Source organism: Mesoplodon densirostris, chromosome 4 (genome assembly GCF_025265405.1).
Source record: "Mesoplodon densirostris isolate mMesDen1 chromosome 4, mMesDen1 primary haplotype, whole genome shotgun sequence".
NCBI classification, from domain to species: Eukaryota; Metazoa; Chordata; class Mammalia; order Artiodactyla; family Ziphiidae; genus Mesoplodon; species Mesoplodon densirostris.
The window spans coordinates 42073906-42101123 of NC_082664.1; the positions used below are offsets into that span (position 1 = coordinate 42073906).

At 37.1% G+C, this 27218-nt stretch overlaps 1 protein-coding gene across 2 annotated transcripts in view; it reads right to left on the reverse strand.

The window, feature by feature from the left end:
• Window positions 1-1289: 1289 nt before the first annotated feature.
• MNAT1 (MNAT1 component of CDK activating kinase) overlaps window positions 1290-27218 on the reverse strand; it is a 217366-nt gene continuing 191437 nt past the window's right edge. Inside the window, exon 8 of one of the 2 annotated variants that reach the window (XM_060096098.1) lies at window positions 1290-1531. In XM_060096098.1, coding sequence (XP_059952081.1) covers window positions 1519-1531 — 13 coding nt within the window. In that variant the 3' untranslated portion in view covers window positions 1290-1518. Of the gene's footprint in view, window positions 1532-3202; window positions 3654-27218 lie in introns of those variants that run through there. The other variant, XM_060096097.1, reaches the window with a different exon arrangement.

Below are 27218 nucleotides of genomic sequence, written 5' to 3' on the forward strand. Positions count from 1 at the left end.
TCTTGGCCCACAGAGCCTAAAATATTTACTCTCTGGTCCTACAGAAAAAGTTTGAGGACCCCTAATCTAAGTCATTAATTACAAACTCAAATGCCTTCGGAAGCTAGGTAATATAAATAGATGATGGCAATAAATGGTAAGAAGTATAGGGAAGTAATGAATTGAAGCCTTTATCCCTTATCGAAAGACACTTAAAATGGTTTTGGAGTTCAACCCAACCTATCCTACGCAAAACCTTGAGGGCTAATTCAGCCAGGGATTGCTAGTTTGGGACTTCCAATTTTCTTCCTCTCCCTCCCCTCCAAGTGTATGTAGGTCAAGGGTCAGCAAACTTTCTGTAAAGGGTCATTTAATATTTTAGGCTTTCTAAGCTATAAGGTCTCTGCTGCCTCTCAACTCTGCCATAGTAGTCCAAAAGCAGCCATAGACAATACATAAACACATACATATTCAAAAAAAAAACTATGAACACTGAAATTTTAATTTCATATGCTTTTCACATGTTAAAAAGTATATTATTCCTTTGGCTTTTTCCAACCTTAAAAATATACAGACACCAACCTTAACTCATGGAGCATACAAAAAAAGGAAGCCCCTGGATTTGGCCAGGGGTCTACAGTTTGCCTTCTCCCGATCTACGTGAAGGTAATTAATTTGCAAGTAGGCATAAGAACTTTTTTCCTAGGACTGTATTGATACATCCATGTGCTAGGCTATAAATATTAAGTGTGGGTGCAAATGATCTTATTCATATGTAAAGTGGTAAGATCCATTTAGTCACCCCTTAATTAGAAAAAATATGCAATATATAATTGTAAAGAAAACAGAATTCCTTAAATGCTTCTATTAACACACTTTAACCTTCTCCTTTTTCCCTCAGAGTGGATAAGTGAACATGTGATTATTTCATTATTTAAATTTGGCTCACCCTAAACTTTGTGATGTGATACCTAGTAACTGAACTCTTGGTTATTTAATCCACTAGAAAATGGCAGCTAGAACACTCATTAGATAGAATTTTTTAATTTTGTTAACTTTTTGACAAGTTTTCTGCCACCTTAATTAGATTTTGAAATGATTATTCCAAACCACCTGCTGACAGCCTAAAGGTAACTTCTAAGAGAAGCTTAAATCAAATATTTATTGAAAGAAAATGCTTCCTAATTACCATGTAAATGTATTCAATCCATTAATATCTGCTTAAAAGGGAGTGCAGTTAGCAGTCAAATCCTGTTCTACATAATGAATTCCTCAGGACTTCGCTCAAGGATATCAACACCGTTATTTAGTTGATGTCACTTATATCCCATATAAGAACTAGATACCTGATCCGTAAAATTTCCTGGAAGTCTTAAGAAGTTTGACTACTCAGATTTGGTTTTGCACAGCTGTCGTTTATAAGTTTGACAGTTATCTCTAGAACATGGACTCTGCAGTTTAACCACTTGGGTTCAAATCCAAACTCTTCTCCTTTTAAGATGTATTGACCTTTGGTAGGTTGCTGAACCTCTCCATGCCTTAGCATCTCCACCTGTTAAAATGGGGAAATAATATTAGCACTGTTACAAGGATTAGACAATTCATAAAGCATGAAGTACAGTGCTTGGCATATAGGTTAATGCTCAGTAGTTGTTTCTGTGCTACTGTTATAAAATATTAAAAGACTTATTAAATTCATGTAGATGAAAAGACTTGTACAGCCTTTTGTCTCTGAGAGAGGAAATCACTGGGAGGATTGGGGATAATTTCATCAATGTAGAATATTTGTTATCTAGTGAATTGTTGCCATTAGGTTATCTTTCACCATTCCCTTTGATCTAATAGGGTCAGTTAACTTCTAAATCCAGCCTATTGAACAAAGTATGGCCATAGTAAGGGCAAAATAATTACAAACATATATAGGTGGTGGAATTTAACTGATTTGCCAAATCAGGTGCAGGCAATTTCCACAATAATAAGGTAGGCTCAAAAAAAAGTTTTGAAAGCCTTTGAAATGTTTTGTTAATAATTAGTTCCTTCCATTTAAATACATCATACAAGGTACTGAGAATAAATAATAGTGTTTCTTTTTTAAAGAACCTACCAGTTGAACTTACTTTGGCAGTTGAGTACAGAAAATCCCTAACCACAAGTCCAACGTTCTCACTATTCTTTGAACAGATTTATGTATTGTACTTAAAATGCTAGTCCTCTATTGGGGAAAACTAATAGATATGAGAAATAGGATGCAGACTAGCAGAGTTATAGATAGAATTAGACTTGGATAAAAAACTTTTGTTCTAATTTTGGCTTTTTACTAACTTGTGTATATGATCTTGGCCTACTCAATTCAATTATTCAATGCCTTGGTTTTCTCAATTATCAAAGATAGTTAGAAGTGTTATAAAGATGAAGATGTACTCCTGAAATTAATACCTACTTAGTCAAATAAGATGGAGCTGTTACATATGGATATTCCACCCTAATATAACCCACAAATCTTGTTTCACATAACTTTCCACTCTAACTGTTGTAATGGAGATTTAATAGAAAATCCTTTAATTTCCTTGAGAAACAATGTCCCATACCCAGTTGTCTAGGTAACAGACTCATACAAGGTTGAGATGCTACAAATATATATCCTATCCACATCCAAACTCTTTAAGCAACATTCTGGGTATACTAAAAGCCTTTGAAGTTTCAACAGAAACTACCAGAGTGTGCAATTTACTCATAGGGAAATTTCATTTAAAATATATTCATTCCAGTCTCCAAGGTTTCATCATAAAATGAGCTCACATTGAGGTGAAAGGTGCCTTTTAAGTATTAAATTTTATTAACTTACTTCTTTGAATTTGTCATTAAAGCAGGTTAGTACTCTGCTCTGGTTTAGCCTAAGTGAGGCTCACAGCTGGGAACTATATAACACATTGATCAAGGTTCGTCTCACTTTCCACTGCTCAAAACAGGCACTGAGTCCTTAATGTTGAGAGAGTGACATTATCACAGGTCAAGTTTTACTTGCCACAACCTGTTGGTAGAAGGAAATATATCCACGTGTCTGGACTAGTATTAAGAAGACATTGGGGAAAAAATGGAACATTTTATGAGAAGAAATAACAGACTTGGATATTAACACTAAATGTCGTATTCAAAATGGCATTTTTAATGTGTGTTCAAGTAAAACACTGTAATAAGAGAAAAACCACAAAACAGTATAAAGTCTAGCTTTATTTTTTAAAAGATTTTACAAGTCTGTCAACCTCAAACATACACAGGTGAATTATTCATAGCTTCCATTAGATGAGGCTTACAGCTTCAATCCCTCTCAGAAAAATATAAGTAAAAAATAAATCTTTTTCACAAATATTTATCCACTATATTACTCAGCTTAGTTCTGAAATTTGCTCTCTATAAATACTTTAACACAGCTGCTAGTGGTAATACTGTTGCTGTAAAGCTGCAAATGGCTATAATTTTACAAGTCTGCTTTACTTTTGCTAGCTCCCTGGTTCGGCTCCAGGGTCCAAATCTTATAGAGGAGAAATAAAGGTTAACTGGGCTGCCAGAAAAGCCCACTGAAGGCATCCTGTAGTGCTCTGTGACAAGCCAGAGAAGAAGTATAGCCTCCAGCAAGGTCCTGTGGAGAGGCAGCTCTGACGTGGTTTAAATACCTAAAACAAAACAAAACGTGTACCACTGATACAGAAAGCACATATAAATCGGTAACACTTTAAAAAGCAACAGTAAAACTATTCAAATGTCAAAGAAGAGTTCTAAGGCTGAAATGTTCAGACTTTATAAATGCATTATTTCCTTTTAAAAGGAAACATACCAACTCTAAACTATAAAGCAAATTACATTAAGATCTAAAAACAGCCCTGAAGGAGGTTTCAAAAATAATACTTGTTTTTAAAATGCTCCCTATTCCCAATTTTCGGAACTAATTTATTTTGCTGGCTCTTGTTCGGGTACCTAACTGCCGCTCTCCTTCCTGGCATACTCTTAATAAATAAATGCACATCATAATACTATTGTATTACTAAATTTTACATAAATATGTTCTGAAGAAAATACATAAACAAGTGATAATGGGGAGAGAACATACTAGTTACTTCAAAATTACTTCACTATTACAAAAATATATTGTCTCCCTCCTTACAGGAAAGGAAACCTTAGAAAACTACATCCAAGCAATCTCTAAAACTGAGCCTGGGTTCAAAAGAATGTCCCAATTAGTAAATACAGAAGAGTCTTTTGAGTCAATCTTAAAAGACTGTAACAGACACTATTATTCTTCAATTACACACATGTTACTTAGCAATTAAAACTTTCTACCTTGATAAATGTACACAAACAGCCCTAAAAAATGGGATAATCCTGGCCAAAGAGGGACAACTTCTTAGCATGACTACCAGCACTGTCAGAAAACAAGTATTTCCAGCTTTGCTTTAATGCCTAGTTTAAGAAACCACATTGTTTCTTCAGGCCTCAGGAAGTAAAGGAGCTTCATCCACCTAAGAATTACAGGTATAGCAAATGAATAAATCAGGTACCAGAACATTTGAATAACTTGGAAACTTTTCTATTCATTCATTCAGACTTCCTGTGTGTCAAAGTCTTGATGCATGAGCAACTTATTATTTCTAACATAATAAGTCTGTTTTTCATTTGTATCCATGTTTAATAAGCTTGTGTGATTAAAAAATATATGGCAATACAAGAGGCCAAATAGAAAAAGTGGTCAGAGTAAGACACAGCATAAGCTCCTGCAATTGGCTATAATTTATTCACACTGCCACAAATCAAGGTGTTAATTCTTTGCTTCTCTGCCAAGGGTGAAAGGGGAAAGTGAAAGGAGAAAGGAAATGAATATTTATTGAGCAACAATCTCCAAACTTTTTGATAGTATATTTATAGCAGTAAAAATATTTGAGCGTGCAGCTCCAAAACTTGTATACTTGTTCATAAGTTACATAAAGTATTTATATATTATATACTATTATATAGTATATACACATAATATATTAATATTGTAAGTATATTATAAAATATATATAATGTATAATTTGAAACATTTAAAGGATGAAACTAAAATGTTTAAATAAAAGTTCTAATATTTTCTCCCTACATCCCATCTTAGATATCCTGGTGGGATGCATCTCACTTTGGAGACTACTGTTTTTAAACAGTTGTTGTCAAACTCTTAATACAACCTTGGGTGTCACAGGATTTAAATAGGGATTCACCAAACCTAACACATGGCCACAAAGGTATCTGCTTATTACCTCCCAGGATAAAATAAAATGTCCACTGTTAAGACTATGATGCATGAGAAATGAGGTAAGTGTTAAATCACCTCAGAAAGTCTAAAAATTAATCTGGAACAGCATAAAATCAATTCTCTTCATTGAGAATTCAGTAACTATCACACAAATAAATGAGTAATATTTTTATAGGTATCTTGAAAATGAAAATGTTCCATTCCTGACACAAGTTTCCAGCTAAGTTTTATCCACACCCCAGATAGTGTTGTATCACCCTTTTCTCTTTCCTCAGACCCTCAAAAGCACAGTCTTAGCTCCAATGGCTCTTTACTCATGGCAAAATTCAAGTACCACAGTAGAATGTGTCAACCTTACAAAGCCAACTATCATAAATGAGAACTGGTTTTCATAACTGAATACAAACCACTGTGCAACTAGCTGTTTTAATTCATCACATTTTGGTATAACTTGCTTCTGGGAAAGTTGAGTCATACCATCTCTGGCTTGGCAATTCAAGCATAAACTTGCAGTGTACATACAGCTTTTTATATGTTATCCTGAGAAACCTGAAACAGCTGCACTGCTGGCAGGAAAACACAGGACCACCAGTAAAATATCCAAAACAGTTGCATCTTTTAATTTATGACTGTGCACTGTTTCCATAAAGAGTATATAAAACAGTTCAACTTTTTATAGGTAAAATGTAATAAACAGTCATACTTATTGATGTCATAAATGTGTTTTTAAAAGTTTATTTAAAATGATTAGTGTTTGAAAACAGTATTTCTTGAATACAGTCATAATCTAGAGCAATGAGCAAATATTTTAAAATTTGAGTTATTAATGCTAATTTGTAGATTCTCACTGCCAACATCAAGTCCATTAAAATTTCTTTGCGTAGCATTGAAAAAAATGCATTTCCCTTCTAGCAATCACTTACATTAAACATATTTGTAAGTGTGATTCTTTAAAGACCTGCTTATTTACATTACTGTTTTTGATCTCTAGGGCTGCACAAAACAGTTATTATTAAATATTTCAACCTATTTTCACCATGGCAATCTACATTAATTTCAATTTTAAAAATAAAACAGGTCATTCTTGTTATTCAACTGTGGGTTTTTATTTTCTAAGTATCTTAACATTCTTAAACCCTTTAATTATTGTGGTATACCAAAGTATTTTGAAGGATCTGCAACACTGAAACCACACAATGAGAATTTAGTGTTTTGCCTACTTTTTCACATTAATCCACATCTGTGTTGATTTAATTCTTTCATGACCATTACAAGTACATCACTGAATAGGATTCCTGGGGTTTCTGGCAGAGGTCAGTATCATTTCATGTACACCTTTATACAACAGAATAAGGAAGAAGTCTTAGCCAAATTTATTTCCAAAAGTCAAGCTCAGTTGGATTTTGGAGCCTGGAGGTAATTGCTCTGACTCTTTAGCCAATCCCAGGACAGTATTTCTGTTTTTCATGGGTTTATTTTAAATACCTGTAAATCTTACAAGCAGAAACCAGGAAAGAAAAAAAAGAGCTTTGCTTATTTTGGTACCTATACCTTATTTTTACTGAAAGCAGACTAAACTCAAAGATTTAAAAATCATACCTTTGATTATTTTCTTAAATAAGGCTAAAAAAAGAGTATGTTTTCAAAAGCATGTCTAAGATAATTCCTGTACAAAGGGCATCTTATGCCCTAATTTATACTACGTCTAAAGGTGCCTTCCTTTGCCATTACCCATCAAAATCTCTTTCAAGCAGACTTTGGAGAAGGAGGAGGAAAAGGAGGGAATGGATCCTGAGAGGGGAGTAAAGGATTAAGCATAAGAAAACCACACTTGAAAGCCTGTTCCTGAACTTTGATTTCCTACACTGTCATTTTCTTCTGTTACATTTAGCAGCTTTTGCTCCCAAAGAAGGTGGTATAATTTACACTTAGCTTCAGAAAGACTCCATTTTCTCAGTTCTCTAACATAAGAGAGTTCCTCTGAAATTACTCTTTTACTATTTCCCTTCCTTTAAAAGCCCTATATTGACCATATGGCTGCAGTTTTGGACTCAGCTCATTTTAGTGCTATGTAACAATTCTTTGAGTTCTCAGCTAGGGGCAGAGGGCAGGGGTTGTCACTCAGAACCAAGAGGCAGCACTCTTCCCCTCCAGTCATAACCTCCTCATGAAAACCCTTGAAATGCTTTTGGCTCCAGAGAATCAAAGAATCTCAGAATTTAAACTGAAATGAAAACGTGAAGTTCATATTAGTTTCCTCCACCTCAAATTACCAGGCCCTATGGAGAGTTAAAAAATTTAAAAAAAGCCCAACTTTTTAACTCCATTGAGTTATAAACTTGGACTGGTTCAAACTAAGAAAGGGAATGAACTCTAGAGACTAAGACTTTCTTTTTACAAGGTGGCCCACTTTTTAAAGTCTGCATTTAAAGCCATCATGCGTTGAAAAGACCAGTTCCAAGTAGTTCTGCCTCCCAGCCTGCAAAATTCAAACCTAAGTACCATTAAGAGAGATCAGCTAACACATTTCAGCTGTCAAGACCAAGAGCTCTTATAAGAAATTCAGCCAAAGCTATAAAAGATTTACCTTAACAACCTGAAGTCTGTCTCAAGATTTAAAAACAATCAGAGCAATGATGTGCTCAGACAATTATCACTAAAATGCAGAAGTGTTCTAAAAAACTGAGGTTAGTGCTCAGGTGTCCTAATCCAATCACAATGTCAGAATAACAGATAAACTGTCTACATAGAGAAATTGATAACCATATATTCTAACATAAATGAGGAAAAGCGCTACAAGTCAGAATTACTGTCCATAATTCTGAGGGCAGTTTGGTCATAAAAATACATGGCTTCATGAACTCCAACCAAAAATATAACAAATTACACAAACAGTCATGATGCTACTCTTCACTTTATTATCTAGCCAGCAACTTGAATAAACTACTTATAAAAGCTGATTTCAGACTTACACTAACATAATTGGTAATCAAATGACCAATTATTCCAGACATTTAGACCATCTGAACAACAAAGCTCAGATTTGGAAATTAAAAGCCACATTGTGCCAAAGTAAGAGGTAATTACAGATTGCTCAGATAAGTCTTTCTGAATTATAACTGAAGCAAACTGTACAATTTATTACTATCAAAGAACACACCAGGAATTTTAGGTCAAGATAGCTATTACTGAAAGTTAATGTAACTACATAGTGAAAGGAATACTTTCTTGATTTGAGTGTGAATTACTGAACACATAGACGACATAGCCCATTCTGGTTTGTCTAATGTAATGTTTTACTATGAATTCCATGCTAGTAACAGATGTAAGCCGGATGTTTCATCACATCTTTATAAAGGAAGAATGAGTAATTTTTCCCCAAGTGTGGGACAGGTAAAATGCAAAAATTCATATGTATGCAGCTCATTCATTTTTCAAAAAATAAAAAAAATTACTCAGTATCTACTATTTGCCAGGTATTGAAGCTACTCTCAGAATAAAACAGACAGAAAAGACTCCAGGCTCTCATGGAACTTGTAATTCAGTAGGGGGGAAAAAAAAAGATGTTAATAAATATCATGAAAGAGAAAGTCAGGGCTCTATGGGTGTGGATAAAAAGGGAAACCAACATGAGCAAGTTTAGAAAAGGCCTTCCTAAGGAAATGACAGTTAAGCTTAGATCCAAAGGATGAGGAAGAGTTAGCAAGGCAAGAGGAGTACAGCAATGGTCTAGCAAAGGGAAGGACTTAGGTAAAGCAGTAAGGAGCCACAGCGCATACTGAGAATACAGGGAAAAGGTCACTCCAGCTCAGGATGAGGCTAGTGATACAGGCAGAAAGTATCCAAAAGAAGGCCTTATAGGAATGTTAAGAAATTTTATTCAAAGGGCAATGGGAAGCAACTAAAAATTTGTCAGGAACCTGGTAATTTAAATAGGCTAGTTTGGCTGCACAGTGGATTAGAGAAGCAGAAGTTGATTATAGAGACACTCCGTATGAGAATGTTTCTCTATTCCAGGCTTGAGACAATGGTTCCTGGACTAGGGTGGAGGCAGTGGAAATAAAGTACTAGTTCAAGAGATATTTAAGGACTAACTGAATATGGGGGAAGGGGAGGGAAGGAGGAAGTATTGTCAAGCTCAACTTCCAGCTACCTAGTCAGGTATAACAGAAAAGATGCCCTCACAGAGACAATGGAAAACTGGAGGAGGAGAAGCAAATTGGGGTGGGACAAGAGAAAAGAGAAAGATCATGAGTTTAATTTTGGACTTGAGTCTGAAGCGCTTATATAAGAAATACATGAGTTGAGATGCAGAATGGTAGCTGGATATATGCACCAAGTGCTAAGAATAAAATTATGGAATGAATGTAATTTGGAAGTTATCAGTATTTAGATGGTATTTGAAACCATAAGAGTAGATGCTTAATATTTAGGGAGAGGAGACAGAATGAGAAGGGAGAAAGGACTAAGGCAGAGACCTAGAGAACTACAATGTATAATCGTATGACAAAAGAAGCTGTGGTGGTTAATTTTATGCATCAACATAAAATTATGTTGAATAAGCCACAGGACACCCAGATATCTGGTTTATCATTACTCTGTGTGTGTATCTGAGTGTCTGTAAGGGTGTTTCTGGAAGAGATTAGCATTTGAATTGATGAACTCAGTAAAGCAGAGGGCCTTCCCTAGTGTGGGTGGGTATTATCTAATCTGTTGAGAACCTGAGATTAACAAAAAGGTGGAGGAAAGTTTAATTCACTCTGCCTGACTCTTTAAACTGGAACACTGATCTCTTGTCCTTGGTGCTCCAGACTGGCATCTAGACTTGGACTAGCATCTACACCATTGGTTCTGTCTCAGGCCTTTAAAATGCACCACTGGGCCTCCCTGGTGGCGCAAGTGGTTGAGAGTCCGCCTGCCGATGCAGGGGATACGGGTTCGTGCCCCGGTCTGGGAGGATCCCATATGCCGCGGAGCGGCTGGGCCCGTGAGCCATGGCCGCTGAGCCTGCGCGTCCGGAGCCTGCGCGTCCAGAGCCTGTGCTCCACAACGGGGGAGGCCACAACAGTGAGAGGCCCGCATACCGCAAAAAAATAAAATAAAATAAAATAAAATAAAATGCACCACTGGTTTTCCCAGCTCTCCAGCTTGTAGACAGCAGGTCATGGGACTTTTCAGCCTCCATAACTGCATGAGCCAATACCTTATAATTTCCTTCCTTCCTTCCTCCCTTCCTCCCTCCCTTCCTTCCTTCCTTCCTCCCTCCCTCCCCCTTCCCTTCCTTTCTCTCTCCCTCCCTTCCCCCTTCCCTTCCTTCCTCCCTTGCTCCCCCCTTCCCTCCCTCCCTCCCCTCCCTTCCTTCCTTGCTTGCCTTCCTCCCTCCCTCCCTCCCTCCCTTTCCTTCCTTCCCTCCCTTCCTCCCTTCCCTCCTTTCCTCCATCTCTCCCCTTCCTTCCCTCCCTTCCTCCCTCCCTTCCTCTATTTCTCCTAATGGTTCCGTTTCTCGGGACAATCCTAACACATAAGTTAAGATATTTTAAAGTGAAGGGTGTATTCAGGTATGGTTAATGCTGCCATCCCCTGCCAATATCTCATACACTCTCTTCCCCTAGACCTGCACAGGAGGTAGATGCAAGGGAGGTATAAGCCACTTGGAAAAGAGTTAGAACCTGCTACTTGTGCCTCTCCCCTTCTTGTAATTTTAGGGTGGTAATAATAGCAGACAGGGACAGAAAACCTATTAGACTTCTCCGTCGAGGGGCTCCAAGGGGCCTATTCCTAGTATTGGGTGGGCCAAAAAGTTTGTTCGGGTTTTCCGTAACATGTTACGGAAAAACCTGAACGAACTTTTTGGCCCACCCAATACTTATAGCAGTAGTGTTTCTTACAGTAAAAGAACAAAAGAAACAACCCAAGTGTCCATTGACAGGAGAATGGACAAATTATTATTACTTATACAGTAGAATATTATACAGCAGTAAAAACAAAGGAGCTACAGATACATGCACGCATGTATCAACATTAGGGAATCTCAAACAATGCTGAGAAAACAAAAACTACAAACAAGATATATATATGATCAAACTGTAAAGAAAAGCAAGGAAATGATAATCACCATATTCAGGGTGAGTGAATCTCTGATGTTAGGTGGAACCACAGTAGGGGTAAGAGAAATGCACACAGGTAGTTTCAACAGCATTGGTTATGCTCCACCTCATACCTTAATAAGTAGAATTCAAAATACAGGACTTGAAGGAGTAGAGGAGGGAGAAGCAATGAGAATGGAAACAATTTAGCAACTGTTTTATTATTACTCTTTATAAAGTACATATACTATATATTTTCTATGTATGAAATATTTCATTAAAAAAAGAGTAGTGCACAAAATATAGTCACAACCACAGCTGCCATTAATCCAGTCAACAATCTGCATGGAAACACTAAACCATTCCTAGTTGACCTTGATTTCACCAAATATTACTACTTATAGCTACTTTTATTCCATTTGTAATAATTCATGTTAATTATAATAATTCATCTTGAAGTATATTTAATACTAAAACATGTTACATTCATATTGTTCTTTCTACTGCTTTAGTAGACTCCCTCCTGGTTTCCATGCAAAGTCAATAACTAATTTAAGATGAGAAAAGTTAGTAAAATCAGATTTATCAGCAAAGAACTCTTTGAAGATTACACATCTAAACAGCAGGGCTAAGTACTGATCAGTGGTTAAAAAGCTGATCTACTAAAGCAGCAAAAACAAAGTGATGGATGAAATCAGTTAACTGGTCAATGAAGCCTCAGCCAAAGCCCTGATAAACTGGAATTTTTTCCTACGATAATGCTTCAAATTTCTATTTCTTTATTAGCATGAAACATACTGAGCTCTCTGGGGCTAGTAATAAGGCTAAGAGCCCAGATGAAGAAACCGAATTCAATTCCTCTCCCCATCCAATGGTAGTTGGGTAAGCAGCCTGTTAAGGTTGAAGAAGGAAAACTCTCCCCCTTGGCATGGTCTCCTAATGACTACAGACTCTAAATTAAATATACACCACCCCAGTCTTCTCCCCTGTACCATTTCCCACTTTGTCCCTGTGCCACATAAATATATAAAGACATAATGGTTTAGTAGAAAGGACAAAGATTTTAGAAACAGATGCATTTGGGTTTGAATCCCTCCTTGGACAATTACTAACATTATGATTTAGAAAGTTATTTTATTTTTCAAACTTCAGCTTTTTTCTCTGTAAAAGGGAGATAATAATACCTCATACTATTTTTTAGAAGATTAAATTAAAAAATATACAAGTAAAGCATATGGCACAGAAGAGACATTTGATAAAGTATAGTGTCCCTGTCCAAACTACATGTTCTCTCTCTCTCTTTTTTAAACATCTTTATCAGAGTATAATTGCTTTAAACAATGGTGTGTTAGTTTCTGCTTTAAAACAAAGTGAATCAGCTATACATATACATATATCCCCATATCTCCTCCCTCTTGTGTCTCCCTCCCACCCTCCCTATCCCACCCCTCTAGGTGGTCACAAAGCACCAAACTGATCTCCCTGTACGTATTCTCTTTGACACTATTAATACAAAGTATGCTTTCATAAGGAATAGGCTTTTCATAGCCCAAATTTCCAAAGTCCTTTACCTTTTACTAATTAGTATGTACTTCTCCTTTCCAACTCTGTGACCTTCATCTACTCCCACATCTATTCCAATAATAATGTTGCCCTCTCTCTTCCCCCTTTCATTATACCCCAATTATGAAGATCCGAGTGAAGGTTTCGTTTTTGCTTTTTTAAATTAGACAAATTAGAGTACTGCTTGTTCATCTTTTATCACAGGGTAACAGAGTAACCCAAGGATGCCAATACCTACATGTTAAAAGTGGGAAAAATTTACATACATACATATACAACGTATATAATACATTTATATATTCACAAACATATATGTGCAGATCTATACTTCATAAATCCTATGCACACCGTAGAATATTTTATTTCAAAAGTTAAACTGCTACATTATTTCCACTCTCACTACCTTTTCTTCCTTTTATTCTTCATATCCTGTGTTTTAACTCTCACTCCTATGAACTGACCCTTTCTCTGTTCTTGTCCTCCTCAACATCTTCCACTCTCTCTACACCTGGAGACAGCCTCCAGCTGTGAAATGCTCTTAGCCTGTGGCTTCCATAAAAATGCCTATAATTTGGACCATACTCCTAACTGCTTTGACACATGATTCCCCAAATTTCTCTTCTTCCACCTGCTTCCTAATTTACTAGTTTTCTTTTCGGCTTACTTCCTCTTCTCCAATTCTTGACTCCATCTCTGAAATGGATTCATTCACCACCACCTTCATTCACTACCTCTGTTCTACTAAACCCTATAACGCTATCCTTTGCCCCTTTTGCCCTTCTTTCTGTTTGGGTGGCCCTTTGCGCTTGACTGTCTCACTTGCACTATAAATTTAATATTTTCATAACTGAACTCATCTTCCTTTACAAACCTACCCCTCCGTGTCTCTTATTTCTCTTAATAGTTTCAATGTACTCTTAAGGTCATTTTGGAATCCTCTTTCCCCTGCATACCAATGAGAAATCTACATCACAGTATCTCTCTACAAACATCTATTTACCTCACACATCATCTTCATTGCCAATATTATTACCTTATTTCAGCTCCTTATTACCTCTTCTGGACTACTGCTAATAGTCTCTTAAATGAGCTCCCTATTTCCAGTATGGTCTCTCCATTCCAACCTATTCATGGTTACCAAATTACTCTTCCTAGGGCAAAGCTCTGCATCGCTCTCACACAAACAGACGTTCATAGGCTCCCTGCTGTGTGTAGAATGAAGTCAAAATTCCTTAGCCTACCATTCAAGGACTACTGCACTTGATTCCAACCTACCTTTCCAAACACATTTCCCATTAATCATCTCCACATACCCTGAACTTAAGTCAAAGTCAACCATGAGGTTTTCAGTTATTCCCTATGAAAGCCTCATCACTACTCACTCCATACCTTTGTTTAGGCTGTTTCATTATCTTGGAATGACCTCATCATTGCCTGTCTTCCAAAGCCATGGTTCAAATGTCAACCCCTCAATTATGAACAGAAACATGAAAAGCTTCCCTATGCAACACAGAAATGTTATATATACTGTAACAATAAAATAAAATAAATAACTAAGTTTAAAAGCAAGAAAACTCTCAGGTGCCAGAAATTATAGACAAACGCAAAGTCAGAGCATGAGCGGAGGCCGAAGTTCAGGGAAGTGATGGGTACCAGTGATTCGACACCCATATAGGGACAGAAGATAGGTTGCAGCCCTGTCAGAGGTAGGAAGCTGGAACTAGGCTTGGCTCCCTGCATATAACCTGGAGCTACAAAATGCTGTCCATCCCATTTGTAAAACAACTTGTAGGAAAATTTTGTTCACTGGCCTGGGACAGTCACAAGAAAGTCTAGGGGCATTGGTAGAAAAGAAAACATACGAAATCATAATAGCCAAGTCTACTCTCCCACCAGGAAATTAAGAATAGCAATTGTTCCAGATTCAGTGAAGCCAATAGGACCTTGGCAGAAGCAAACATGAATCTCTATATCAGCATGCCTTCACAATCCAAGGCTCATGGGAAAGCAACTCCCACTAAAAAGGGTTCATAGTTAAAAAAAAGAAAGAAGAAGAAGAAGAAATGAACCTCACTTATAAAACGAGTCAGAAGACACAAACAACCAATGGCAGGACTAACACTCAGACCCATAGATAAGACAATCTGAAAGAAACTTTTAAAAGAAGTATATTTCATGTCAAAAGAGATGAAGAAAGAAATAGATGCCATAAGGCAAGAAAAATACAAAAAAAACAGACATTTTCTTTAAAAAAAAATCCAACAGCAATATTTGGAAAAAAAACATCAATGGACAGGTTAAGCAGTTGATTATCCACAGACAGCGAGAAAATGAGTAAATTGGAAGACACGTGTGGAAAACACAAAGAATTTAGCAGGGCTTAAAAAGATAGAAAATGTGGGGCTTCCCTGGTGGCGCTGTGGTTGAGAGTCCACCTGCCAATGCAGGGGACACGGGTTCGTGCCCTGGTCCGAGAAGATCCCACATGCTGTGGAGCGGCTGGGCCCATGAGCCATGGCCACTGAGCCTGTGCGTCCGGAGCCTGTGCTCCGCAATCGGAGAGGCCACAACAGTGAGAGGCCCGTGTATCGCAACAAAACAAAACAAAACAAAACAAAAAGATGGAAAATGTGAAAGAAGTGCTAAAGGAGATACTGCAGCAAGGTGGAAATTAAATCCCAACGGCCAGAACAGGATACAAGGAGCAAAGATGAGCCAAAAACACTATCACCACCACCACAAAATGGTATTAAAAGAAGGGGAAGTCTAAGGTTAAAACATTCTAAAGCCTTTGTTTTGTTCAAAAGGAAGAAAGATGTTACCTTTAGACCTCTGAAAAATAACATTTGTTAATTCCAGGTGGCAGAATTATATTTCTTTATTAGATTATTCTCTGTACTTCTCTATGTTTAAAATATTTCACAACATTTTTAGATGCCACTTCTTCTGGATTGCCCAGGTAGAATTATTTCTTCCTCCTCTGACTTTGCACGCACTTTACCTCTCTGGTAAGTATCATGGCTTTTTATAAATGTTATACATTCCCTGTTAGATAAGTTTCTTGACAGCAAGATAAATATCTACTCACTAAACAGCCATTGCTTAAAAAAAAAATCCTAATTTGTAAGTAGAAGGTATAGAATTTTTTAAACTAAATCAACTCTTGTTAAGGATCTAAAGAATGGCCATGAAAATAGATGTCAAGTAAAAATATACAGGACATGAAAAGAGTTACCACCACAAATTATGAGCTATGGAGGAAGATGGCAGAGGACTGAATGGAAGACAGGCTGTGTACATCAGTCACTGAGGAAGACAGGAAGATTTCCTGGAAATTAGAAGATGTCTACAATAATGAAAGAGATGGGCATAATGTATAAATATGTAGAGTGTAAAATGACATTATTTAAAATAAAAATATTCATATTTTTGTAAATAGGTATATTTGAAAATTGTTTTGAGATTTTATCATGCTCTGTCTCATAAGCTGAACTCTCAATGTGTTAACCAATTTTATACTCAAAGATATATACTATAATGGAGTATAGCTATAAATGCAAAGAAAAACCAGAAATTCAAACAGAAGTAGACACACCCAAAGCTAGATATTTTGTAAGATATTTATTTTTCCATTCAAAGCACCTTCTCAAAAGCTCTATTTCATACACTGGAATCTGAATCATGTCGATAACTTAGATAAATCTCTAAAGCAAACAATAACAAGCAGAGACAAAGTCAAGTGGATAAAATAACTGATGTTTTTCCTTAATTATGGAAAATTCTATTTTCCAGCAAGTAAAAACAGGTTCATAAAATATCTACTCAAGGGACCAGTGACTATAAACAGTAAAATCTGAAAAAGCTCCAAGAGTTCTGGTTTAATGCATAACAATTTCAAGTTTTTAAGAAGCATTTTTAATACTTAAGCCCACAGAAAACTTGTACTCTCTTCCAAAAGCAAAACCACAGCATCACTTTGGGAAAAAAAAAATCTATGCCCATTATCATAAGTAATGTGCTAATGCAATCAATTTTTACCAAAAATGAAGTTTTTCTGGAATAGAATGCCTTAATAGACTAATCAGTCAGTGGGTTAAATACCATTTGGACCAAAAACTTCATGTGTAAAGAAAATATTTTCCTCTTATTTAAAAAATTATAGCCTTATTTTCAGTATTCTGATTTGTTTCCAGACTACATTTTTTAGCAATGCGTTATGCCTTTGCACATGCTGGTATATTTTAAATAAAAACACATTTTAATCAGTTACATATGACATTTTGAAAATAAGTTTTTACAGTTTAATTTTACAGAACCTGCTTTAATACACTGTAAAACTTCTTCATAGTTAAACACCTAGATTTCTTATTTCATTACATTAAAAGATTAAAGAAAGAAAAAAGCCCTATTGTTTTCTTGAATTCTACCTTTTGGGAGAAAAATTATTTTTACCTGTCATTCCAAAGTTCATAAAACAAGCCAGATAATATGCTTATCTCTAGGATCATGCTTTGAGGTGGACCTGCCTCAATGAGTCAGCAAAAGTAAAAAAGAAGCAAAATACAGGGATTTCCCTGAAGGTCCAGTGGTTAGGACTCCACGCTTCCACTGCAGAGAGCATGGGTTCTATCCCTGGTCAGGGAACTAAGAAGATCCCACATGTCATGCAGCACTGCCAAGAAAAAAAAAAAAAAAAAAAGGAAAAGAAAAATACAAACTAAGATTATTCATGATTTTTTGTTCCTAATTGGGCCTCCATTTGTAAAAACTAATGTTTTATGGAACTAAAGGTAGGACAATTTTATTTGAAATGATATAAAATAAATACCAAGGGGATCCAACCCCATCCTTTAAAGATACACTTAAAATAAATCCTACATGTGGTTACTGAAAATAAATTCTAAATGTTTTGTAAAATACATGAGAGGAATAGTGGGTAAAGAAAGCATAGACAGTACAGTAAGGGAAGTAACATAGAATCCTAAAACTGGAAGGGAACATTAGAAATCATCTTATCTCACTGCTCATTAACAAATAAAGCTCACCAACCATGCCAAGACACAGCCCTGCCCACCAGCAGGTGGGCACCAGCTGCAGGACCTCCCAGGGCCCTGAAGACAGGCACCTGAGGACCTGGCTAGTAAAGCCCTAGTACCCCCAAGGCACCACAGCCAGCTGTGCGAGGACATGGCCACACCCACCAGCAACTGGCAGCCTCCTCACAAGGAAGGGCCTGGCAGCCAACCAGGCAGGGGGCAGAAGTGCATCCACAGTGTCTACCAGTGCACCCACAGTAGTCAACCCCTCCTTAAAAGAAGAACCTGTACACCCTGCATATGGGGGAAGCCCTAGAGCATATAGCTCTGGTAACCAGAGAATAGTGTGCTGCTGAGCCTCACAGGATATCACCTACAAAAGACCACTTCTCCAAGATCAGGAAACATAACCAACCTACCTAATACATAGAAATAAAAACAGAGGATTAAACAAAATGAGACAACAGAAGAATATGTTCCAAAAGAAGGAACAAGATAAAACCTCAGAAGAACTATGTATGCAGAGTGGAGGAAAGCGATCTACACAATAAAGAGTTCCGGGTAACGATCACAAAGGTGCTCAATAAACTGAGGAGAAAAATGGATGAAAACAGTGAGAAGTCTAACAAAGAATTAGAAAATATAAGGAAGGATCAAACAGAGCTGAAGAATATAGTAACTAAAATTAAAAAAAACACACTAGAAGGAATCAACAGCAGATTATATAATAAAAAGGAATGGATCAGTGAACTGGAAGAATGAGTAGTAGAAATCACACATGCAGAACAGAAAAAAGAATAAATAACGTGGACACTTTAAGAGAAAACTAGGACTACATCAAGCATACTAATACTGGCACTATATATAGGAGTCCAAGAAGGAGAAGAGGAAGGAACAGAGAATTTATTGTAGAAATAATAGCTGAAACTTTCCAACCCTGGGAAAGGAAACAGACATCCAAGTCCAGGAAGCACAGAGAGTCCCAAACAAGTTTAAACCAAAGAGGTCCAAGACACACTGTAATTAAAATGGCAAAAGAGGGAGGGTGGGAGGGAGGGAGACATAAGAGGGAAGAGATATAGGAACATAGGTATATGTATAACTGATTCACTTTGTTATAAAGCAGAAAATAACACACCATTGTAAAGCAATTATACTCCAATAAAGGTGTAAAAAAATGTTAAAAAGAAATGGCAAAAGATAAAGATCAAGAGAGAATATTAAAGCAGCAGCAGAAAAGGAACTATTTACATACAAGGGACCTACCATAAGACTACCAGCTGACATTTCAGCAAAAACTTTGCAGTCCAGAGGGAGTGGCAAAATATATTCTAAGTGATAAAAGGGAAAAAGTCTACAATCAGCAATACTCTAATTGGCAAGGCTATATTCAGATTTTAAGGAAAAATAGAGTTTTACAGACACCAAAAAAGCAAAAGAGCTCAGCTTGTAAACTAGCTTTATAAGAAATGTTAAAGGGATTCTTCTAAGAAGAAAAAACCACAATCAGAAATATAAGAATTACAAAAGGAGCACACTGAGATCAAGATGTTGGAGTAGGAGGACATGGAACTCACCGCCCCTCATGAAAAGATCTCCATGTGAAGCAATTCACACTGAAAACTAACTGAAGACTGGCAGAAAGACTCTTGTACAACCAAAGCTGTAAGAAAGATGTACACAGAATCAGGAAGGAAGGGAAGAGAAGCAATCAGGTTGGGACCTGTGCCCCTACAGGGAGACACAGAGGGTTGAGTCATATATTGAGTGCTTCAGCCCTAGGGTCCAACACTGGAAAGACGAGTCCACTTAGCTGGGTAGAAATATAGTGGGACTAACAGGAGGGCTGTAAGAAACATAGACTCTATGCAGGAAAAGCAAGAATATGTGCTTACTCTTGAAACAAGGCAGAGAAAGCAAACTGAAACTGCACTGGACTCTGGTCCATTTCTCACAATCAGCCTGGCATGAGTCCCAACCTGAGCCAAGTGCCCGTTCAGGCGCTGCTTGCTTCACAACACAACTCCACATCAGGGCGAGGGCTGCCTCAGCCAAGGGAAGTGCTCAGTTGTGAAGGGCTTTGCCAGCCTGGGGCCAGGGAGGCATCTGAACAGGGTGGGGGTTAGGCCATTACTGGGCTTATAAAAAGGAAGTGAATCAAAAGTGGTCTTGGGCTCTGCCTCCAGCAGGGACTGCCACAGCTGCACCCAGATGCATGCTAAGTGCTGATACCCATACTGAGTGTCCACACCGCCCTACCTACTCTGCAATATAGCTCCACACTAGGGCAAGGGCTGTAGCCACCAAGGGGAGTGCTCAGTTGTGCGGAACACAAAGGCAGCTTGGACCCAGGACAGCAACTGAATGGGGCAAGGGCAGTCATAACTGATGCTTATTGAGGCAGCACATCACAAGCGGTCACAGGCTCTGACTGTGGCCAGGACCACCACAGCCTGCATCCAGACCCACACTGAGCTCCTGTACTGGCCCCTCTTGTTCCAGTACCGCTCACCCTGTGGGGCAAGGGTGCCAGTGCTGGGATGGGGAGAGCACACACTTAGAGGAAATGGAGCCAGCTCAGACCCAATCCTTAGAGCTTCTGCTCCAGCAATTTGGGAACTGACCCCGCCCCCCAATAGGGTGGTGTTGGCTACTGAGCAGAGGGGAAGCCCCAACTCACACTTGGTTCTACTCTAGCCCCTCCATTTCCAGCTCCACCTCCTACCCTAGGGAAAGACATGACTTGTGCTCACGTCAGATCCAGCTCTCCTACCAAAGTCACTGGGTACATACAGACTATATAGGGATGCTTCCATACAAGGACACCCCTTCAACAATACAACAGGTAACTGTTTCACCTAATTTCAGACAGAGAAAGTTAAGCAAAATGAGAAAGCAGAGGAATTTTTTTCAATTGAAAGAATAAGAGAAAACCTCTGAAAACTACCAAAAAATATCTCATCAGTAAAAGCAAATAAACAGTAAAGGTAGCAGATCAACCATGTATAAAGCTAGTAGGAAGGTTAAAAGATAAGGTAGTAAAATCACCTATATCCACAATAAGTAGCTAAGGGATATACAAAACAAACAGATGTAAAATATGATGTCAAAAATATTAAAGGCGGGGGAGTAAAAATATAGGGTTGTTAGGATGTGTTGGAACTTAAAAGATCACCAACTTAAAATAATCATTCATATATATGTATGTGTGTGTATGTGTGTAACAATACTTATATGAGACAAAATAGACTTTAGTACAAAGACTATAACAAGAGACAAAGAACGACATTACATAGTGATAAAGGGATAGATCCAACCAGAATATATAACAGTTGTAAATATATACACACTCAAAATAGGAACACCTAAATACATAAAGCAAATATTAACAAACATAAAGGGAGAAATTGATGGTAACACAATAATAGTAGAGGACTTCAACACCCCACTAACATCAGTGGACAGATCATCCAGACAGAAAACTGATAAGGAAACACTGGCATTAAATGACACATTATACAAGAAGGACTTTATATTTATGTAACATTCCATTCAAAAGCAGAATACACATTGTTTTCAAGTGCACATGAAATATTCTCCAGGATAGATCACAAGATGGCCATAAAACAAGTCTCACTACATTTAAGAAGACTTAAATTATATAATGCATCTTTCCCAACAACAACAGTACGATACCAGAAATCAACTACAAGAAAAAGACTGCAAAAAGAAAGATGTGGAGGCTAAACAATATGCTAAACAACCAGTGTGTCACTGAAGAAATTGAAGAGAAAATTTTAAAATACCAGAAGACAAAAGAAAATGGAAACACAACAATCCAAAATCTATGGGATGCAGCAAAAGCAGTTCTAAGAAGGAAATTTATAGCAATATAAGCCTACCTCAGGAAACAAGAAAAATCTCAAACAATCTAACCTTACAACTAAAGAAACTAGAAGAAGAACAAACAAAATCCAAAGTTAGTAGAAGGAAAGAAATAATGAAGATCAGAGTGGAGATTAAAAAAATAGAGACTGGGCTTCCCTGGTGGCGCAGTGGTTGAGAGTCCTTCTGCTGATGCAGGGGACATGGGTTTGTGCCCCGGTCTGGGAGGATCCCACGTGCCGCGGAGCGGCTGGGCCCGTGAGCCGTGGCCGCTGAGCCTGCACGTCCAGAACCTGTGCTCTGCAATGGGAGAGGCCACAACAGTGAGAGACACGCATACCGCAAAAAAAAAAAAAAAAGAGAGAGACGAAGAAAGCAATAGAAAAGATCAATGAAACTACGAGCTGGTTCACTGAAAACACAAAACACCCCGAATAGCCAAAACAATCTTGAGAAAGAAGAACAAACTACAAAGCTACTGTCATCAAAAAAAAAAAAAAAAAAAAAAAAAGAGTATGGTACTGGTACAAAAACAGACACATAGGTAAATGGAACAGAATAGAAAGTCCACCAATGAACCCACCCTTACATGGGCAATTAATCTATGACAAAGGAGGCAAGAATATACAATGGGGAAAAGACAGCCTCTTCAATAAATGGTATTGGGGAAACTAGACAGCTACATGCAAAAGAATCAAACTGGACTACGTTCTCACACCATATTCAAAAATAAACTCAAAATGGATTAAAGTCTCAAACGTAAGACCTGAAACCATAAAACTCCTAGAAGAAAACATATTTTTTGGGTATGTCTCCTCAGGCAAGGGAAATAAAAGCAAAAATAAACAAATTGGACTACACCAAACTAAAAAGTTTTTGCACAGAGAAGGAAACTACCAACAAAACGAAAAGGCTGTCTACTGAATGGGAGAAGACATTTGTAAACAATAAATCCAATAAGGGGTTAATATCTAAAATATACAAATAAGTCATATAACTCAACATCAAAAAAACAAACATCCCCATTAAAAAATGGGCAGAGGACTTGATAGACATTTTTCCAAGGAAGACATACAGATGGCTAACAGCCACACAAAAAGTACTTCAGCATCACTAATTATTAAGGAAATGCAAATCAAAACCACAATGAGATATAACCTCACACCACTCAGAAAGGTTACTATCAAAAAGACAACAAATGTCAAGTGTTGGCGAGAACGTGGAGAAAAGGGAACCTTCTTGCACTGTTGGTGGGAATGTAAATTGGTGCAGCCACTATGGAAAACAGTATGGAGGTTCCTCAAAAAATTAAAATTAGAACTATCATACAATCCAGCAATTCCACTCCTGGGTATTTATCCAAGGAAAATAAAAACACTAATTTGAAAAGATATATGCACCCCTATGTTCACTGCATAGGAACAATATGCAATTGCATATTTACAGGAGCCAAGATAATGGAAGCAACCTAAGTGCCTATCAATAAATTAATGGATTAAAACGATGTGGGGTGTGTGTGTGTGTGTAATCATAAAAAAAAAGAAAGAAATCTTGCCATTTGCGACAACATGAATGGGCCTAGATGGTAATATGCTAAGTGAAATAAGTCAGGCAGAGAAAGACAAGTACCATATGATTTCACTTATATGTAGAATCTAAAAAAACAAAACAAATGAACTAACAAAACAGAACAGAGACAGACAACAGAGTCCTATATACAGAGAACAAACAGGTGGTTGCCAGAGGGGAGAAGGGTGAGGGGATGAGGAAATAGTTGAGGGAGATTAAGAAGTACACATTTCCAGTTAAAAAATAAACATGTCACAGGTAAGAAATGTTCAACATAGAGAATATAGTCAATAATAATATAATATCTTTGCATGGTCATAGATGGTAACAAGACTTATCGTGGTGATCATTTTGTAATGTATAGAAATATCAAATCACTATGTTGTACACCAGGAACTAACATAATGTTGTAGGTCAATTACACTTCAATTAAAAAAAAAGAATCACAGGGCTTCCCTGGTGGCGTAGTGGTTAAGAATCCATCTGCCAATTCAGGGGACACGGGTTCAAGCCCTGGTCCGGGAAGATCCCACATGCCACAGAGCAACTAAGCCCACGTGCCACAACTACTGAGCCTGCGCTCTAGAGCCCGCAAGCCACAACTACCGAGCCCATGCGCCTAGAGACCATGCTCCACAACAAAGAGAAGCCACTGCAATGAGAAGCACGTGCACCGCAACAAAGAGTAGCCCCTGCTCACCGCAACTAGAGAAAGCCCACGCACAGCAACAAAGACCCAATGCAGCCAAAAATAAATAAATAAAATAAATAAATTTATATTAAAAAACCCACAAAGTTAAGGTAAAAGAAATTAAAATGACAATGATGCTTTTTATATGCTTGTAGCATTTATTCTGCTAAACTTATTAAAGCTTAAAATTTTGGGATATCCTATATTTGATAACTGTATTAAGAAAATGGACTCCTTATAAAAAAAAAAAAAGATTGCTGGGTCCCACCCCACCTCCAAATTCCCAGATGATGCTAATCTGGGGAACACACTTAGGAACAACTGAACTAGGGTGGTACCCAGGTTTCTGGTTAGAAACCTAGGTGGACTTAACACTAATGACATTCTTGCTTATCTCTGTATCCTAGTGCCTAAAGCTTGGGTACATAATATCAATTCAATAAATACTTTGTGAACAGATGAATTGGCGGGGGGGAGGGGGACAGGGACAGATACAGCAGGGCACACCCAGATAGCTTAAGAACTTTTTATCTTCTTGGAAAGAATCTATTTATTCAATGAACATATCTTGAACACTTAACTATGTACCAGTATTGTGCTAGTTGATAGAAGACAGTCTCTGTTCCCAAGGAAATCAAAGTCTAGTGTAAAGAAAGATGATTTTTTTAAATATAAGAGAACTGGAAGCCTGGAGAAGTCAGGAGAGTGTTTGCAGAAAACATAATGCGTAACTTGATACATAAGGGACAACAATCACTTGCCAGGTAGACAGAGAGGCAGGGGGGATATAAAAGAAAAGAATATACAATGGCTAGATGCCTGAGAGAACATAGTGTATTCTAAGTGTCAAATTTGAAGGGCCTTGTATGCTTTGAACCTTTTTTAAATTAGATAATCAGCACACATAAAAAATGTTAGTAGGTGAGTAATGCATTCTGACCTGAATTTTAGAAATCTTTATATGAAAAAGATTGAAGAAAGAAAGAGTGAAAAAGGAAGCAAAGTAAATGATTATGAGCACCTCTAGGGGCTATGACCCCCAGGACCTTAACTGGCTTAATTATATGTGAGACAGAAGCAAGAAGAACTCTTTAACAACTCCCAAGTCTCTGGCACAGAAGATTGGCTGGGCTAAGTTTCACCACAACAGAATGCACAATAGTTAGAACAGGTTTCACGAAGAAGATAAGCTCCATTTTGGGACATAAGGAACTGAAGTACATGTCAGATATGCAGGTAGAAAGATAGAAATGTTCAGGATCCAGTTGGAAATCTAAGTTTAAAACAAAATAAATATGGGCTTAAGAATTAGTACCAATCACTGTAACTTTTTAACTGGTTTTCCCAAAGACCTTGGGATCTGAGTAAGTGCATTTAAGGGCACAGTGAGGGCAGAATGGGGAGGATGCCCACACTGGACCTGTCACCCCCAATCTAACAGAGCAGTTCTCTTCTCATCTGTTTTATATTTTGGGGTCCTAGTAAGAATTTTTTTAACTATTCAATTTCTTTTAAAGGTTTGAAAACTATTATCATATATAGCTTTAGAGTCAAACATTTGGTGTTATATCTTCTCTACCCACTTAGTAGTGGACTCAGGAAAGTTAATGTGGCTGTTCAGAGTTGTTATAAATTATCAGGAACAATACACAAAAACTGCCTAGGATAGAGTCTAGTACATAGTAGGTACTTAACAATGAATATGACTAAAGGTCAAGGAAAGACCTTATACAGCAACAACTTTAGCAGAGGAAGAAGAGATGGACAAAAAGGATTTAGAAGAAGTCAGAGAGAAAGAAAACTAAAAGGAAGTAGTGTGATAAAGCAAAGGAAAGACACAGTTTGAGGAATATGAGAGTAGTTTAGCAGAGAGGTAAAACAAGATAAGGACTACAAGATAACCCACCAAATTTTATAATTGGGAAGTCATGATGAATTACCAAAATCATATTCTCTTTGTATGTAAATGTCATATACTGAAACAATATAATTAAAACATTAAAAATACTTATGTGATCTTGATTCATAAAGAATAAAGTATGTGCTTATAGAGAAATTTTAGCACCCCAATGACCTCTGCCCTTCTTGTCCTGTGGTTATGACCAAAGATTTATTCAGGCCCATGTTGTAAAGTGTTTCTTATAAAAAATCCATTTTGTGCCCAAATTTATTCTAAACAAAAATGAGAAATATACATATTGTTAGAATTCTGAATAAAGATCCTCTAATTGGTACAGCCACTGTGTAAAACAGTATGGAGGTTCCTCAAAAAATTAAAAATAGAACCACCATATGATTCAGCAATTTTGATCCTGGGTATATATCTGAAGAAATGAAAACACTAATTTGAAAAGATATATGCAGCCTAATATTCATAGCAACATTATTTACAGTAACTAAGATACAGAAGCAACCTAATGTCCATCAACAGATGAATGGATAAAGAAAATGTGGTGTGTGTATATACAAACACACAATGGAATATTAGTCATAAAAAAGAATGAAATTTTGCCATTTACAACATGGATGGACCTGGAGGGTATTATGTTTAGTGAGATAAGTCAGAAAGAGAAAGACAAATACTATGTTTTCACCCATATGTGGAATCTAAAACATAAAACAAATGAATGAATATAACAAAACAGAAGCAGACTCACAGATACAGAGAACAAGTCAGTGGTTACCAAAGGGGAGATGGGGAGGGGGAGGGGCAAGATAGGTGAAGGAAATTAAGAGGTACAAAGTACTAGGTATAAAATAAATAAGTTACAAGGATGTAATGTACAGCACAGGGAATATAGCCAATATTTTATAATAACTTTATATGCAGTATAATCTATAAATATATCAAATCGCTATGTTGTACACCTGAAACAAATATAATATTACAAGTCAATTATATGTTAAGTAAAAAAAAAAAAGATCCTCTATCTTTTTCCTGGGAAACATCTCTAAACATTAAGTCAAAGTATCTGACTCTTCTCTTACATAATAATAAGTTTTTCAGGATACATTATAGACTCAGAAAATGGATTTTTTTTTAAATGGAAATGCTGCCTATATCTCAGAAAACACTTCTAAACATAGTAGGAGGCTATAGTTTAGGAAATATCCTTATTCCTAAA